General features: G+C 45.2%; 1 protein-coding gene across 6 annotated transcripts in view; it reads right to left on the bottom strand.

Annotated features, from left to right (window-relative positions):
* Window positions 1–17110, bottom strand: part of Aopep (aminopeptidase O (putative)) — a 310014-nt gene that overhangs the window by 45334 nt on the left and 247570 nt on the right. For all 6 annotated transcript variants that reach the window (XR_003845375.1, XR_003845374.1, XM_021215555.2 and 3 more), the window contains 2 exons: window positions 15332–15400; window positions 15157–15231 (listed from right to left, as the gene is read on the bottom strand). Coding sequence is in view for 4 of the 6 variants with exons in the window: in XM_021215555.2 (XP_021071214.1) it covers window positions 15157–15231; window positions 15332–15400 (144 nt within the window). In the remaining 2 variants the exon portion in view is untranslated. The remainder of the gene's footprint in view (window positions 1–15156; window positions 15232–15331; window positions 15401–17110) is intronic.

Here is a 17110-nt window from a genome sequence, read left to right as displayed (position 1 = left end):
GGAGAGGAGAGGAGAAGGGAAAGAAAAGAATAGAAAAGAAAAGAAAAGAAAAGAAAAGAAAAGAAAAGAAAAGAAAAGAAAAGAAAAGAAAAGAAAAGATGACCAAACTGATAGAAAAAGGGTGTTGGTATTTTTAGTTGCAGTTAATTTGGGCAAATATCCATTTGATGACAAACAGATTGCCGTGGAAACAGTCAAAAAAGCAGGAAATAGGAAACACTCTATGCATCTCCTTTCCCACTAACCCCAAGAGAGTTCTTTTTATTTTGAGAAAAAAAGTAATAAAACTGTCCTGACTGCCAATATCCCCTTTACTGAAAGTTACTCTGGCCTTACTGGCTGGTGGTACTGTGTGCAGAGGCCCAGAACAGGCACATGGCCCGGTCTGTGCAACCAGGAGTCAACAGGGGTACACAAACACCACTGGGAACTGCTGTAGCCATCACTTGGGTGTCACTTCCTTTGGCCTATGAAGTCCTTAGTCCTTCCTTTTTCTGACGGGAGGAAATGGGGAGAATGTTCCAGAGGCCTCCACCCTTCCCCTAATGGAGTCTGCAGGGCAGTGACTATTCTCTGCCAGCAGCATTAGAATGCTCTAAGAGGACTGTTGGACACAATGGGTGGTATCTTTTTGTGACTCACACCCCGCTCGCCCTTCTCACTCATTTCATCTTCTTTCTGGACTCTGCAGAGAGAAGACGGGATCTGGGAGGATGAGACCACAACCTGCCAATACCGTTCCTGCTAGCTAATGCAACATTTGACATGAAAATTATCCTGCATAAAAAATAATTTCTTCCCCCATAAAAAATTCAAGAATGCTCATAATCCAGAGGGCATGGGAGTTTCAATCCTTAGCAATTAGGAAGCCACAGTCAGTCCACTGGGCTTTTTCCAAGGACCCTTTTAACTACTTGAAAGTGACAGCTGATTACCAAGTAACAGTGTGGCTCACCTATAAAACCCTTCTAAAATGTATCGATCCTCAACTACATAAGCAAGGCCATTCTGAGAAGCCTTTTTAATCATGCATAGCCCATTACTCATAGCTGAGATACACACAGCCCATTTCTTTAGCATCCAAGTAGGTTTCTGTTAGTAAGTCTGTGCTTAGGGAAACATATTAACTACTCGAAGTGAATTCTACCTGAGAACCACAGTTATTGTAAAATCTGCCCTCTATCATGGAGTGGAGGTGGGGTAGAGATCACATTACTTGTCTTGAAGGCTGCACTAGCTTCTTCTGTGCTCAGGACAGCAGTAGGTACTACACTGTGGGGCTGCTAGACTTTGCAAATTGAGCTTACTTGAGATCTCACCCCAAAGCAGCAAAACAGCTCTAGTGGCTTCCACTAAAATCCCCTTGGAGGAGCCAGTGGAATTCCCATCAGAACCCCAGTGTTTTCTGAAGACAGGATTTCAGGTAGAGCAGGCTGGTCTCAAATTCCTTCTGCAGCTGAGGATGATGACCTTGAAGTTCTGATCATCCTGTCCCCACTTTCTAAGTTCTGGAATTACAGGAAAAGCATCAATCCAGGACAACTTCTAAGTGAGACTGGAAAGTGTGCTTCTTACACAACTCTGATTCATCTAGTTGGTACCTGCCAGAGCAGTGTCTGTGCAGTTGCCTGCAACTTAACACTGGGGGCATTCCAGCTGGCTTGAAGACACCAAGGAAGTATTGCAAACACCCCAGTGGCCTTTACTACAACTGCCATTCCCTATCTATCCTCAGCTCTAGGGCTCCTGTCTTCTTCATCTAAAAGACAAATGACTATAAGGCCTGAAAACTAGAAGGCCATCACTTATAGCATTAGTGCCATGGTTTGTGAACAATGACACACGGGCAGCATTCTGAGGCTACCATAGGCTTGAGTGGTCAAGAGAAAAAAGTGGAATGTGAGATTTCATTCCACCTGTGTGACTCCATACCCCAGTGTCGAGGACTCTAAGGAGGGGGGAAAATGCTAGATTTCAGCTTAATTGAGCTGCTGACCACAGCATCACTTTGTTCTCAGGAAACCACATGTTCTGGGAAGAGAAACGAACAGTCCAACCACAGTTAGCATGACTAAGAAAACCAAAGTAAAATAAAGGAGTGGGAAGTACAACATCCTTTGAAAATGGGAGCTTTGACTGAACTACTGTTGAAGCAGCTTCTGTCCTATTTCTGGATAATGCCCTAAGATACATTCTAGCACAACCCTAAGATACATTATAGTGGGCTGTCTACAAACCAAGGAAACAGCCCACTTGCTAGTAAAGGTTTTCATAACACAGCCCCGGCATGATCTGCTTTTCCCCTAACCTTCATGTAAATGCTATAATATATGAAACCTACACAGAGGTTCTTTCTGTACTAGCCTGTGACCTCAAAATGAGCTCGACATAAGAAGCAAGTGAGGAGTAGTGAATCTAGGTTCATATCTGACACAGGAATATCCTGGGGCAGAGTCTATGGAGAACTTGACCAGGGGAGCAGGGCAGTGGTAGCAGAGGCAGGGGGTTATACAGTTCCAGGCCAGACAGGGCCACATAGCATGACCAAACAAACAGAAAATGAGTATGGAGATGAGCAAATCAAAGCAATGAACCACCTTATTTTTTTACCTTCTGCTCTGAAGCTCTGTCTGTTTAACCCTCACTGTTTCCATCTAAGCTGCCCCCTCGATGGGCCATGCTGCCAATGACTTTGCATTACATACAGGCAGTTCCCCTAAGGCTTGGTCGGCTGGTGAGTCAAAGTCAGATGCAAACCGTCAGTTCTGGGAACAGTATCTGCGGCTTCAATCCAAGACGGTAGGCTGGCCACAAAGCAGGCCCCAGCCCAGGTCAACAAAGCTCTGAGACCAAAGGCCAGTTAGGTGGTCTGCATATGTTCCACACATGTGTGCTTCTAGGCACACACACAGCTAACCATTGTACACACACTACAACATGAATTCTCTACCACTTGATATCCCCAAATCAATCAGGTTTGTCTTCTGACAGTCTAGTGTTTGCTCATGAGGCCATGCTATTTCTAACTATTGATGATATCCCCAACCATCAAATGCAAGGTATCCTGGGGCTCTCAGAGCCAGTATGACCTGGCACCCTCCCTCCAGTATTTTTTATTTTGTTGAGGGAATAAAGGGAGGGCGAGGAAGCCTTTAAGAGTCTGATCAGCTCAGCCCCCACTCTCCTGTGTGCTCTCCACCCACTTAGAGCTCTGTCTTTCTGTGTCTACCAGCAGCTTTTCCCCTAACTGCCTCCTCATTCTGCCCTCTGGGAGTCCATAGTTCTAAGGTAACAAACCTGCACATTCCATGTAGACCATTAACTTTATCACTACAGTTTTGGAGATGGTTTGATTTGCCCAACAAGCAAAGTCCAACAAATTGTAAGAAAATTTCACAGGCGTAGCATGTTACAAAGTACCTCTCTAGAACATTCAAGGCCTTGAGCACCACACAGAAAGAAAAAAATTTCCCTAACTAAATTTACAACTCATCAAGGTATGAACATGTACAAACATGAAAGCATTACAGAAAAAAAAAAACAACTAGGGAACATAGCCACTAAAAATATTTGAAGACTGTGGGGAGACCAGTAGGGTAGAGCCACGCTGCATTCCAACATAAGATGGCCACTTATGTTTGATTCAACACACACCCATACCACAGCACACACATAGCACACATGAATACACATGCATATAATATACATATACTCACACACACATACCATACAGCCACAGAGAAACATACATACCACACATATACACACACACCACAACATACACACAGCATATACATGTACATAACACACATACATATATACACACACATACAACACACACACAGCATATACATGCACATAACACACATACATACACACATACCACCATACACATACACCATACCACACAGCACACTTGCATGCACACACGAATAACATACACATACTTTTATGCTACAGCTCTTTGGTCTGTGACAAACATCATAGAAACTTCCAATAATCTGTACCCTATAGACACACCACTTTAATGTCTCGTGAAGATGCCTGGCTATTGCAGCAGCAGCAGTCTTTCCTGTCCATTCTTTGATGGTGAGCCAGTGCAATCTGTGCCTGTGCATTCCTAAGCAAGCCACAGCATAAGGCTTCCCTTTGGGAAGGCCTTGTAGGGGTACACTAGATTTCTCTCCCATCTCCCTCAGTCACCAGGACCCATACACAGCACGTCCAGTCTCACATTTCATTTACCATCATCCAGAACCCCAAACTGATCTGCTTCCACCCATATGGGTGTCACAAACAACTGGAAAATTCAATAAAAAGGAGGCAAAGGAGAATCAGGCCACCACACAGCCTAGGAGAGCATGCAGGGTCTTGTAACTGCGGTAAGCATCTGGCCTGGGGAAGCTGTGAGAGAGATCTTAAGCTGCCCACTCCTTACAGCAGTTGGCAATCACCTCCCTCTCTTCTTAGGAGGCCCATACGCAAATGGGCTCTAGGATCTCAGTGATAGTTAGAACAGAACAGAGCTTGTTCCTCAAGTTGCTTGATTTGTGGCTTTTCCAGTTGTTTTTGACAGCTTCCTGCTGGTGATGATTTTATTTTGTGAACTTGCCTCAATTCTGTAGTCTTCCTAACACTACAGCACAGTACACGGTGAGATTTCCGTCGGTCCAAAACACTAGTCTTCTTTAACGCTCTGAGCCTCTCAATATGACCAAGAATATCCAGGGGAAACAGAGTTCACTTTTTATAATAAAATGAATTAAAACATGACACACTTCTGCTCTATGAAAGGTAAGGAGCTGGGATCGTCCGTTTCTCTGGCTGCGCAGGAGCTGTGCGCTGCTAACTGTATATGCTCCAAGTGCCCACAGTGTCTGAAAATTGAAAGAGCTTGGGTGAAGAAATGATGCAAAAACCAACCCAGCATAAGAACTGACTATGGATCCACCTGAAATGCAGGACTGGTAGAAACAAAGCCATCGGCATCATGAAAATCGTTTCAGACACTCGATGGAAGAGAGATGGCCTTCACCTATTCCACACAACAGGGCGAAAGGGACACAGGGAAGGCTGCTGCTCCGAGACAACAGTTTCCCAGAGTAAGGTCTGGACGTGGGCAGGCTGCATTTGCTGCTGGTAGAGAAGAGAGATGGGAGCAACCAGGGCTGAGCTTACTTCTCAGGCTGTAAGTATGTGTACTGGCATGTTCTCTCTCAGCACACAGAGGGAGAGTCCCACTCCACAAGCCTGTGGACCATCAACCTTTCTCGCCATTTTTGAGGAGGGACCCTAAAATGCACTAAGTATTTAGTGAAAGCCAGGTGTATATGCCAGGTCACTTGCCTAATTCCCACCAGGCTCAGAAGGGGCGCATAACTAATTTTTCTACAAGATGACATGGGGTCCCTAATCTCGGTAAAGCTGGACTCTGCCTATAGTCTAAGGAACACAGCAGAAAGACAAGAGGAAACTCTCCAGGATGCAGGATCCTGGCTGGCAGCAGCTTTAGACACAGTACTGCATCAGACACCACTCCACACAGGGTGAGGATGGGACATCTTTAGAAGACAGAAAGGAAGCCACACCAAAGAAGGCTTCCAGGACACAAGAGCTCTGTAACAGAAAGCAGGCTGCTACAAGCCAGCTGCCTCGAAGGTATGGTGGCTCACTTAGGGAAACACCCAGATTTCCAACTGGAGGCACAGGCAAGGGGGTCAGGGACTCTGGGGATCATCCACACTGCTGCTGGGGATGTGAAACAGAAACTTCTGAAGTCGGCTAGGCAAGCACCTGCAGCGGGCAGAGCCGCTCTAGCCCAGAGTGCCCCACAAAGAAAAAGAAAACACCTACACAAGGACAGCTTCCTGTGGTTCAGCGAAGCAGCACTCATAACATAAAAATGGCAAATATGCCTAACAACTTGTAAACAGATAAACAAGATGTAGTAAGTCTGGCTGTGGAATATCACTGCAACAAATCCAAACAACAATCTCAGAAGGAGTAAATTGCTGACACACAGAGAAATGTCGGCCAGAGTCCCAAACTAGGGAAGACACTTAAGCCGTCTGTAAGTCAACTGCAATAGAGTTTCTAGGAAAGGCAAGCTATGAAGTCAGAAAGCATAGAAATAGGAATAGGAACGGGAATGGGTCAGAATCTGACACAAGAACTCCAGATGATAGAGACATCTGAAATTGGGCTGTAGGTCTGCAGCTGCAGGACTCACCTCAAGCATTGGCCTGGCACGCTTGAGACCAGGGCTCCTCTCTCCCTCAAGGTTGGCCATGACAGTCACACAATTACATAAGTTTCTTACAATGCAAAATACCGCACATGTGTGAATTTTTAGGCATGTAAGATCTACCTAGCTCAATAGTCATTCAGAGACTCAGGGCTGTGCTTTGTGGGCTCTGAGGCAGCCAGCATCCTTTCTCTCCACATCAGGAAGAGATGTGAGCTGTACCTTTGACACTGAACATGAATGTGAAAGTTAGGGCCGCAACAGGAGACCACACTGCATGTCTATTTCCAGATTCCTTCTTAAAAAGCAAACACACACACACACACACACACACACACACACACACACACACATCTTGATCATTTTCCCCCATTCTACATGGTTCTTGGTACAAGCTAATCCAGTTTTCTTCCCTCCTTTCACATACATAAAAATCAGTACTTTTCCATATGTCTGTTTAGAGTGCAAGGGCTGAGAAGTCAACACTTTCAATTTGTGGATACATGAGACACTGAGACTCACAGGACCCATCATGCCCATTCACTTTGTATCGTCAAAGAGCCACTAACTTAAAAATAAACAAACAAAATGTTAAAAAATAAAAGAGATCCCATTTTAGCTATGGCGCTGGGAACATCAGATGCTCTCCCAGTGCCAGGACATAATATCCAAAAACTCACAAGAGAACGAAAGTTAGGAGAACTATGAATCACCATCCCCAATACTGAAACATTTTACTTCTTTCTTTGTCTTAAGCCAAATGTTTAAAGGAAAGAAAACAGAAACCCAACCAGTGAAAAGAAGAGGCATGTGTGCTGGAACGAGGAGACAGGGAACCACCCACACCCAGTGGAGCCTACACTGGCCGAGTTGTGAGCAGAAGACAGATGCTAATTTCACACTTTATCTGTCCAGGATGACCATCTGAACGTCCACCACAGAAATCACGGACCCCTCAGTTCTACAAAACAGCCAGAGTTGAGTGAACTAAACGCATCAGTGTCCTGCGGTCAGTCTGGAGGAGACCCACAGCTACTGTCGACCTACTGCGCTCATCCTGCACCTGAGACAGGGACCTCGTTAACTTTGTTTTCCAGTCTGCTTTCTCCAATTACTTCTTATAAACTCTACTCCTTGCTCAGGATTTTGTATGTCATGGACATGAAATGAAGTTAGTAATGAAGTTGCCTAAATAAACACAATTTGGTGAATAATGATTCAGAGATGAGGTCACACTGGCCTGGGATCTCTTGATCATCCTGACTATTAAGTGTTGGCAGAACACAGGTGATAGGCTTCAGTCTCACTTGCAAAACCTTAGGGGATATATTGTAAGAACGATGTTCTCAAGGAAGAAGAACAACACCACTGCTCACATGCAAATCAATCAAAACCATTCCCGTCCCTGCCTACAAATCAGACAAAAGTATTAAAATGGATTCAGTTAACTCGGTTACTCCATTTCCCGCCATAACTTCCAGCCCAGGTATGCGAAGTGTTGTGTCGTCAAAAGAAGGTCCAGGCATGCAACAGGAGCGCGGGATGTTCTCGGGTGAATGCATCACACAATGGAAGCCTTTGCTTCTGCTGTGCGGTTTGGGTTATTTCTTGCATATTGCTTTACAACTGATTGTTGGTGTGTCTTGTGTTATACCTTCGCATAGCCAGAAACTATAGCTCATGTTTCCTTGGCATTTCCCAGCAGTTTTTGACAGAGGGCTTGTTGTATAACAAATTCAAGACAGTGTCTGGGTAAACTGGCTGACATGAGTTTTCTATGTTACTCATCATCAAAGAATAGGTAGTTGTTTTTCTGTGTATTATTCTGTGAACATATAGCTGAAAACACATAAACCCAGGGTTTTGGAAGAGTAAAACAGAACAGAGATGGAATTTTCCAGCCGAGAGGCTTCAGAAAGCATCTTGCTCCTAAGTTGCCTTCCCTGAGTGGCACCCAGAGCCCTCCTCCACACCCCACACCCCCACCCCCACAAACATACAGGGCCAGAACCGCCCATATCTCTGTCAGTTCAGGTCTGCCTGTAACAGTTTCTACATTTCAAACGTCTTAAGCACAGAGTCTAGAAAGGACATCAGAATAACAGATTCAAAACACGTCATGTATCAAGTTATTCGGCTTTAAGTCTATACACTGAAAAGTCAAAAACTTATGTTCTTAACTTACAAACCAGAAAAATTAAACTCAAGGCCAAGTGGCAACTGTGGAAAGTGAACCACAATAATCTACTTTTACAGTAAGATTTTTGGAATTTAAAGAAAAAGAAATCCAGGCACCCAGAAAGGAAAACAAAAACCAACCAAACACCAGGTCACTCTGAAGAAAAGAAATGAGACCAAATAAATAACTACAAGTAAAGTTTAAGGACAAACTTAAAATCACACAGCCATGACTCAGTATTGTCACCATAACCCTTCCTGAGAAGCAACAACAGAACGAGCTTCCAAATATGAAAGGGAAGAGCAAACACCTAAGAGCGACCTAGAAGGGGTGGAGGGTGCCAGTGTCCTGAGGTCATATGTACTCCCTAGAAGGACAGTATACACCACTGCCCCTGCAGACGATGCCCACACATGAAATTACAGGAAAAACAGTCAGCTTGTTCACTGTTCAGACGTATTTACTTGGAAGTAAAAGGACATTTTGAGTCACATGATAAAGAGTGAAGGGACGGAAACAGTGTCTAATTTCCTTCCTGCTCACATCACACAATCGATACTAAAGAAAGGAGGGTGTTTATAAAAAGTACCCTGGAGAGCCAAACCAGACATTTCCCCAAATCCCCCCAAATGACAAGACCAACTCACTAGTTCATATGAAAGTGAAACTGAAGTAGGACTTTCACAAACCTGCCTGCCTGCCTGCGGCCTGTGGGGTAAAGGGGTTCTCAGAGGAAAACAAACCCAGAGGCCAGCATCAGGCTCAGCCTCAGGTTCTCCCACCTCTAAGCCCTCCTTCTAGAAGACCCTAAAGAGACTGTCTCCAGGAAAGCCAGGGAATCTTGACTGGTATATTTTCATGGAAAACCAGTAAAGAACAAAATAAATAGCAAGCTTAAACAAAATGATAAAAGGTTTTGTTTTGTTTTGGCCTTTTTGTTGTTGTTGTTGTTTTTTGTTGCAGCATCATGGAGGATGCAAACGTAAATACCACTGTGAGCTTCATCATCTAATCAATGCTACAAATACTTGTGAGGTCACATGTGGTCTTCTCTGAGCGGGGCTCTCAAGGTTGAATATATCTCAGATACACACTGGCTGACGTCTAGGCCACATACACTCAAGTGTCCGCCTGCTGTACCACATAATTAATGGAAACAATGACAGGTCCTAACCCAAGGTGACACCAGTAGGTGCTACTAAAAATAACACATCTTATTAGTGCCATATGAGCACAGGCACAAAACAGCAGCTCATTAAAATGCCTAAGATGAGAGTGAGTGCCAAGGAAAGCGTTCTGTCACAGGAATGAAATTAACGCTGCCTATAAAAGTAACTAAAAAGCCACAAGAATGCTCTTCTCCCACCTCCCTTTTCCACTCTTATGTTTTATATGAAAATAGCTTTCATCTTTTGAGTCAGGGAAGAATTGGTGGTGGCTGGCATCAAACACACTGAAATCAACACAAGTGTAATTATCTGCACACTCTCGAGTGTTTTCAAAATACATGCTGGTTGAGAGTTTAGAAATGCGCGCTTTGTGCTGGTGGTTAAGGACTAAGAATTTTAAGATACTGCCCAAAGTATTATTTTTGTAGCAGTTACTTGACTAGCTAATATTGCACCAACGTACAGAGTGTCCGATACAGTCTGCACTGTCTTTGTGTGGGGCTGCTGGTTGTGGCAGGCTTCAGTGGGACGTTCACGTCAGCTGCTGCACGTAAATCACTCAGAACTGGGCTTGACATACGGCAAATGTCAGCTATGGGTGCATTAATGGTTCCACTCAGAGAGGCTGTGAGGAGGTGCGTGGGGACGAGCGGGTGACTGTTGTTAGGAGTAAGTGCTGAGGGCAGCCAGTCATCGTCTTAATTTTTCCTGTTAGGCCAGTTTAAAGCTGGCAGGGATTTCAGAACACACAGAGATGTCAGAATCTCTTCTGGATTTAAGTTGTAGACTCTTAAAAAGAATCAGTCTAGGGAACAGATGAAAATTTAATGGTATAACATTACACAAACCAGAATGTCTTCCTGAGGCTACAAAAATATAGCAATTTTCTCTTGGTCCAGCTTAAAGAGAGCAAAAGATTTCAAGATCTTGCATGTTTGATCTGACATGAGATTTGGATATACAATGTTCAATATTATATTAAGGATTTATTATAAATACAAGGGCCGAAAGAGATGCATAAACAAGGCCCAGGTACACAGGATTACTTTAGCATCTCAGCAATACAGTAAACTGCATACAGACACACACCCTTCCCCGGCTTGGTTGCTTCATAGCAACTTTCATTAATTACTCTGCATCCATCACTCACATAAGTCCTTCTCCAAAGGCGAGGCCCAGGACACAAAGACACTCTCTGAGGAGGTGAAGGGCGGCTGGTAATTCATTAGAACCCATAAAGCTTTTCTATGGAAATCAAAAATCAATGAGGCTATTGTATGAGACCATAGCTCGGCAAGTGTGGACTAGTTATGGATTCTCAAAAAGCAACAGTACTCTTAAAAGAGGCAAGGGCACCATGCCTAGGAAACTCCAGGGGAGCCTTGCCTCAGGTATAAGGGCAGCCACCCAAACCCGCCAGGTTGCTGGGTGCAGGGAGTGGCTACCAGCAACGGTGGGTACTTGGCTGCATGCTCCCAGCTCTCAACGGTTGCTTTTACTGGCTTGTGCCTCAAGGGCTACAAGTGAATGAAGCCTATCAGCCGCCACTGGCTGCTGTGAGTCCAGTAAAGAGTTAAGTAACTTTAAAACAAAACAAAACAAAAATCTTAAATACTGGTTTCCAGAATTACAACAGAATATAAAAGACTTATGTCACAAAAGACAAACACTGTGACAAACTATTTCAAGCCTAAATCACCTACCTTTAACATTCTGGGTGCTCTCTCATTTTCTCTCTCTCATTTTCTCTCTCTCTCTCTCATTTTCTCTCTCTCATTTTCTCTCTCTCATTTTCTCTCTCTCATTTTCTCTCTCTCTCTCTCTCTCTCTCTCTCTCTCTCTCTCACACACACACACACACACACACACACACACACCCCAGAAGTGTAGCAAGTGCTCACTGCGTCTCAAAGGAGTAAACGGCATATAGACCTCCCCGAGTTCACATAGACTTAAAAGTCATCGTGCATTATTGCCCCGACAGAGATTACCACTGCTTTTGTGGCTCCAAGTCAAGTGTGTAATAAGAAAGGTGTTGTAAAAACTGATTAAATTACTCCAAACTTTAGCATTTTATCAGAACGAGAAGAGGCAGAGCTGACTACTTGCCGCTGTAGGTCATGAACAGCTCAGGCACATGTATCTCACTCTCCTGTTCAGTCTTTATATCTAACCTGAACACATCACTGTGAGTTTCAGAAAATTGTAAGCTCCAATTGTGGCAGAAGCCAGTGTCAGCTCTTGGCGGCACTATGACTCACAAAGGCTGGTTCACCTCCCTCTGGACCTTTGCTTCAGATGCACCAGACACAGAGGGTGGCTTGTGAGTCACCCCCGTGGCTGGACAGCCAGTCTGTGAGTACTTCTGATCTCAGCATGCACACAAAGGCTAAAGTGGAAATGGCAAAGGAGGTTTTCTCTAAGTTACCAAATGTGCAGTAACCAAGAAGTCAGATTCTTTTGAATCTTACAATAGAGTTCTCTTTAAACTCCAAGTGCATTGTCTTTAAAATATACCATTTCATAAGGTGCTATTGTGTTATATAGTTTAGTTCTTAGAATAATGAAGTTATCTAAACTCTATTTTCATGCACATACCTTAAAATATTCTCTCTCTCTCTCTCTCTCTCTCTCTCCTCACTGTTGGAATCACAGCTGTAGCCAGCCCCACAGAGCTAGCCCAGGAAAGTAGTCTGCGTGCTATGCATGTTCTTGATTTTTTGTAGCCAAATTTACTCAAAGTAAATAACAAGCATTTGAAATAACAGAGAAAGGAAGAACATCAGAGTAGGTGGGAAACATTCCAGGAGCAGGAGAGAGGACACAGGCTTGAGGTAATCTGGTTAAAGCCATGGCAGAGATAGGAAGCTAGGACAACATGGAAAAGGATGTCAAGGGACATCCTGAGGAGATGCAAAAGGGAGAATGAAGAATGACGGTCCTTCAGATGGGTACATAAAGTCCTTAAAGGTGGCTTCCTGGTAACAGGAATGGCCAGAGAGAGAGAAGACATGAGGCCAGGATAGTCGGGAAAGCACTCCAGTCACTCACAGGGCGAGGTGGCGAAGTCACTCAACTTGTTCCAGTTGCTTCTTCACAGCTCAGACTTCACGGGCAGGCTGCACTGCTTTTCTGGCTCAGACTCTCAGCTAATACTTCAAGCTCTACCAGACTATGTGCCTGAGACGATTTCTTTCAGGGAAAACAAAACGTTTCCCATAAGATGACATTCTTTCCACACAGCTCCGAGCCTGGCCTGCTGCCGCGGCTGTTTTCCTTTCTCAAGCTATCCCGACGGTTCTGTTTTTACCAGGCAGAAAGAGCTGCCTCCGCCCATGGAAGGAAAATGCTGCAGTCCTAGCATACTTAGTACCAGCCACTTAGCCAAAGTCACTCGGATCTAGTCCACAGACCATTCGACCCGATCCACCTAGTCCAGTCCAGTTTAGTCTGATCTGGGTTGACTTCTGAGAGCCTCAAGTAGGGGACACTTGAGGAATAGAGGACATGGAGGGAGGACATCTGGTCATCAGGGGAGAGGGCAAGGACAAATTAGACAAAGGAGTAGACAACAGCTAGGTCTAGAACATGCATGCCTGACATGTACACTCTTATTTCAGTCTTGCTAGACCAGTGAACGCAGACACATGCACAGTGGGGCACAGAAAGGACACGCGTGCTAACTTGCTTGTGGCCCAGCAGACATTTCAAATTTTGTTTTCCTTTTTATTTTATTTTGAGATAGATCTCTTTACATAGCCCTGGCTGTCCTGAAACTATGCAGCCTAGACTAGCCTTAAACTCACGCCTTTGCCTCTTGAGTGCTGGGTATGAAGGTACAAGCCAGGCTCTGCAACTTATCAGAATCAACAGTAAGTGACCTACTGCAAGGCTCCCCAGCAACAGGATGAAGTCCTAGCACCAGACTTGGCTTGAACACTCACCTTATTGATCCCCTAGGTCCTGTGCCTTTCAGGTTGCACTCTAATGCCCTTGGGTCACAGACCTGACTGCTCACCTGGCCCTGCACAGTGCCTGCCTTGTCAGACACTTCTGCCAGGTGTGACAGGGAAAGTGCCTGTTGGGGCTGGCCTGGGAAAAAGAGGTGGGGACACCACACAAACACATGTCTCTGGGACATCAGATGTCCTTGTACTCCTAGAAGGGAAGGCCATCCAATTCAGCTTCAAGTTCTTTAAAACCACTACCCACATTGACTAGGAAGAAAGTCAGAGGTGGCTTTTCCAGTGGGCCTATGGGGCACAATGAAGGGATGGTTGGGGGAGAGCTGCTACTGTACTAGAAGATGGAGGCCTCCATTGTTTTCACCTCCCTAATTCTTAAGGACAGTTACTGCTTCAGATTTTGGTAGTGGAAATACCAAGTACTCAATAATGCCTCCTCCTATTTCCATGTGTGGCTGATCTTATTTCTTGCTTAATAATTATACCTATAAGCATTTGTTCAAGTGCTAGGCATACCATGTTTTCATTCTTTAGCTATTTTTATGATCTCATTCATTAGTCACAAACCTTTTAAAATCACCTAAATTGTGAGAGAACAACAATCCCAACCTGCCATAGCATCTAATGTATGGCTCCAAAGCCATCTGTTTAAGAGCTGGTTTCTTATCACTGCTACCTTAGCTGACATGCATAGCTTGCTCTTTATAAGGCTGGGAGGGGGAGCACTTCTCACATAATTTGAGCCCCTTGCATGTCCCCAGCAATATGCCTAGCTAGTTCTTTTGCCTGGTCTCTTCTGAGTGGCCCCGAGTGCCCTCGAGTACATACTGAAATTTCACATTACCATTACCGTGAGCTCTGTGCATGTTCTCAGATGCCCGATGCCCATACTAAGGCAACACAGGAGCTGGCAGCATAGTTATCAGCAAGGATTTGGCTTCAGAGCCTAGTGATTCATCATCTATCCCAGCAGCAGAACAACACACCGCTATTTTAGTCCCTTAGTGCAATAACTCTCTTCCTGCCCACCCAACTGCAAAAGTATATTTAAGCAAAATTGACAAAACCAAAACATGTCATTAACATTTGCCCCTTTTTCAGTAAGTAAGAAAAAGGGCTAATGGACTACTCACCTGATTTCAAATTATCACAAGTTTCAACCCCACACATTCACAACGGGAAGCACTGGGCAAGGTCTACAAAGTATTAAAATTCCAAATTCAGGAGGAAAAATGCTGAGCAAAAAAGAAAATTGGTCCTGGCGTGTCTGAAGTTGCCCACTTCTCACACTGCCGGTCTCCAGTTCCCACAGGATTCCTGATAGGGGTTTGGCTGTGTGGGCCCATGTGCTGAAGCCTGCCTGTGGATGTCCCCCTGGAAGGTTTCATTTCTCCAGGCACCCCTGCAGTGTAAGGAGCACGTGACAGGCCCCCCATCCCGGTCAAGGTGGACACCACTGTTTATCTGTTTTCCACACAGGTAAAGCTTTCTTGCTGGAAAGCACAGACTCCCCAAATGCTGTTCTAGTAGCAGTGACTGAATCTTGGGCTCGGCAGTACACAGGAGCTCCTCCCAGCAGCACCCTCCAGGGCCTCCTACCTTTTCGAAGGCGGCTTCTCGCTTCCCTCGTTTGCGTTTTCGGGGTCTGCGGTTGACTCGAATCCATTTCGCCACCTGAAGTCAAAACCCAACAGCATTTCAAGCAGGCCGAGGTACGGGTGTCCGCCTCACCTGAGCAGCCGGCGCTACTGCCACCTCTGCCCGCTGTACTTACCTCGGAGCCTACTTGCTGTGCGAGCCTACTCCGCGAGCAGTCCTCGGCCTTGCGCTCCTCCAGCAGCGCCTGTGGGGAGAACAAGTCAAGTTCACGGAGCCCAGCGCCACAAGCGCGACACCTCGGCGGGGGCGGGCGGGTGAGCAGGCGGGCCGGCGGGCGCGGGCGGGGCGGGGCCTGCCTTAAAGGTGTAGACGCCCGGGTCCTGGCTGTTATTGTTCTCGGAAAGCACCCTCTGCCTTGACCTGTGCCCCCACGCGCCTCGCCCCACAGATCCACCCACCCACCCACCCATCTATCCATCCATCCATGCATTCATTCATCCACCCACGAACACAACACGCCCCCGGGTCTAGACAGAGGCTCCGGTTAAGGGATGGAGGGATCCTGAGCTCGGGATTCCGAGGGAAAGTAAGTTTTCTGCCAGCACCACCAAGGTGGCCGGTGTAGGTCATCTTGGGAGTCCAGTCTTCACACATCACCAAGGACCTGGAAGGTGGGCCCTCCTGTTCCACAGTTAAGGATGGACTCGCCCCACGTACCAGCTGTGCCAGCCAGGCCTGAGGAGAGGCTGCTGTGCTGCTGGGACTGGCTGACTCAGCTGCCCTTTAACTTTATCACATTTCTTTAAAAAAAAAAAAAAAAGTCTGTGGGGCCCCCTTTATTGCTACTCCATCCTTCTTTCAAGATCAAAAGGTTTAGATCAAAGGCAAGATCAAACTCCGGACTTTAAATAGAAGCAACTTCACTGTGGAGTACTTTACACAAAGACGAACTGCTTCATGAGACATCAGAATGGAAAACTTTATTGTACCCTCCATTCCCAAGCACAGCCGGACCCTCCTGTGGCCACTAAAGATGACTATGTCCTAAAATAGACAACAGGCCTGCTTGTGTAGGGGATTCTTAGCAGTGTTTGTATTTCCAGAAATGTAAACCAAACAAAAACAACAAAACACTAGAATGTAAGTGGATGCAGTCAGTTCTGTACCTCACTATCCAGGTACAAAAATGCATGTTCATTTGCTAAGTATCTTATGCATATTAAGCGATCTTACATACAGGTACAACCATCACATCCAACTTTACCCTGCTTTAAGGGGAACGCATAGAAATGCTTAATGCTTTGGGAAGCGGGGAAGCACACACAAACAGTTAAAAATTATCAACAATACAATATACAGAAATCTACTTAATTTTAAACAGGAAGATAACTTTGAACTATTCAAGCTTCCTGCTACTCACAATTCCAGAATCAATATCCATTCATCCTGGCAGACACTGCCTTTGATCATTAATTTTTCCCCTTGGGTGTTTACCACCCTCAGGAACAACTACATAAGGAGATCACCACAAAGAGTTTATTATTAGTGAGAAAGGTAACTATTGCAAATTAAGTTGTACACAGACATCTATAAGAACTTGTTACAGCTGGATAGTATTTAAAGCATTTAAAGGCTCTTCCCCCCCCCCCCCGCCTTGGTCCTACAATTTTCAGTTTGTTGTAATCTCAAATCACATGTGTATGTGAAACTGTTCTCAAATCCATAACCCCCACAGAACCACTGGTAATATCTTAGGAAACAAAATCTGGTCTGGCCCTTGCCAACAGCCCCTTTCGGCCCTGCCCAGCACTGACTTAGATGGAATGGTCCCCTAATGTGTTCCCTTGCCCCACAATACTTTCTATAGAGAAGCCAGGAGAGTCTTTCCAAAGGAAATTGCAATCCCATCACTTCGCTTTGCTTTACTGCAAACACATGGCCTGCCTCTGGCTTC

Source organism: Mus pahari, chromosome 16, assembly GCF_900095145.1.
Source record: "Mus pahari chromosome 16, PAHARI_EIJ_v1.1, whole genome shotgun sequence".
NCBI classification, from domain to species: domain Eukaryota; kingdom Metazoa; phylum Chordata; class Mammalia; order Rodentia; family Muridae; genus Mus; species Mus pahari.
The sequence above is the reverse complement of the archived record's forward strand: the minus strand, read 5'-3'. Positions and strand labels throughout refer to the sequence as shown.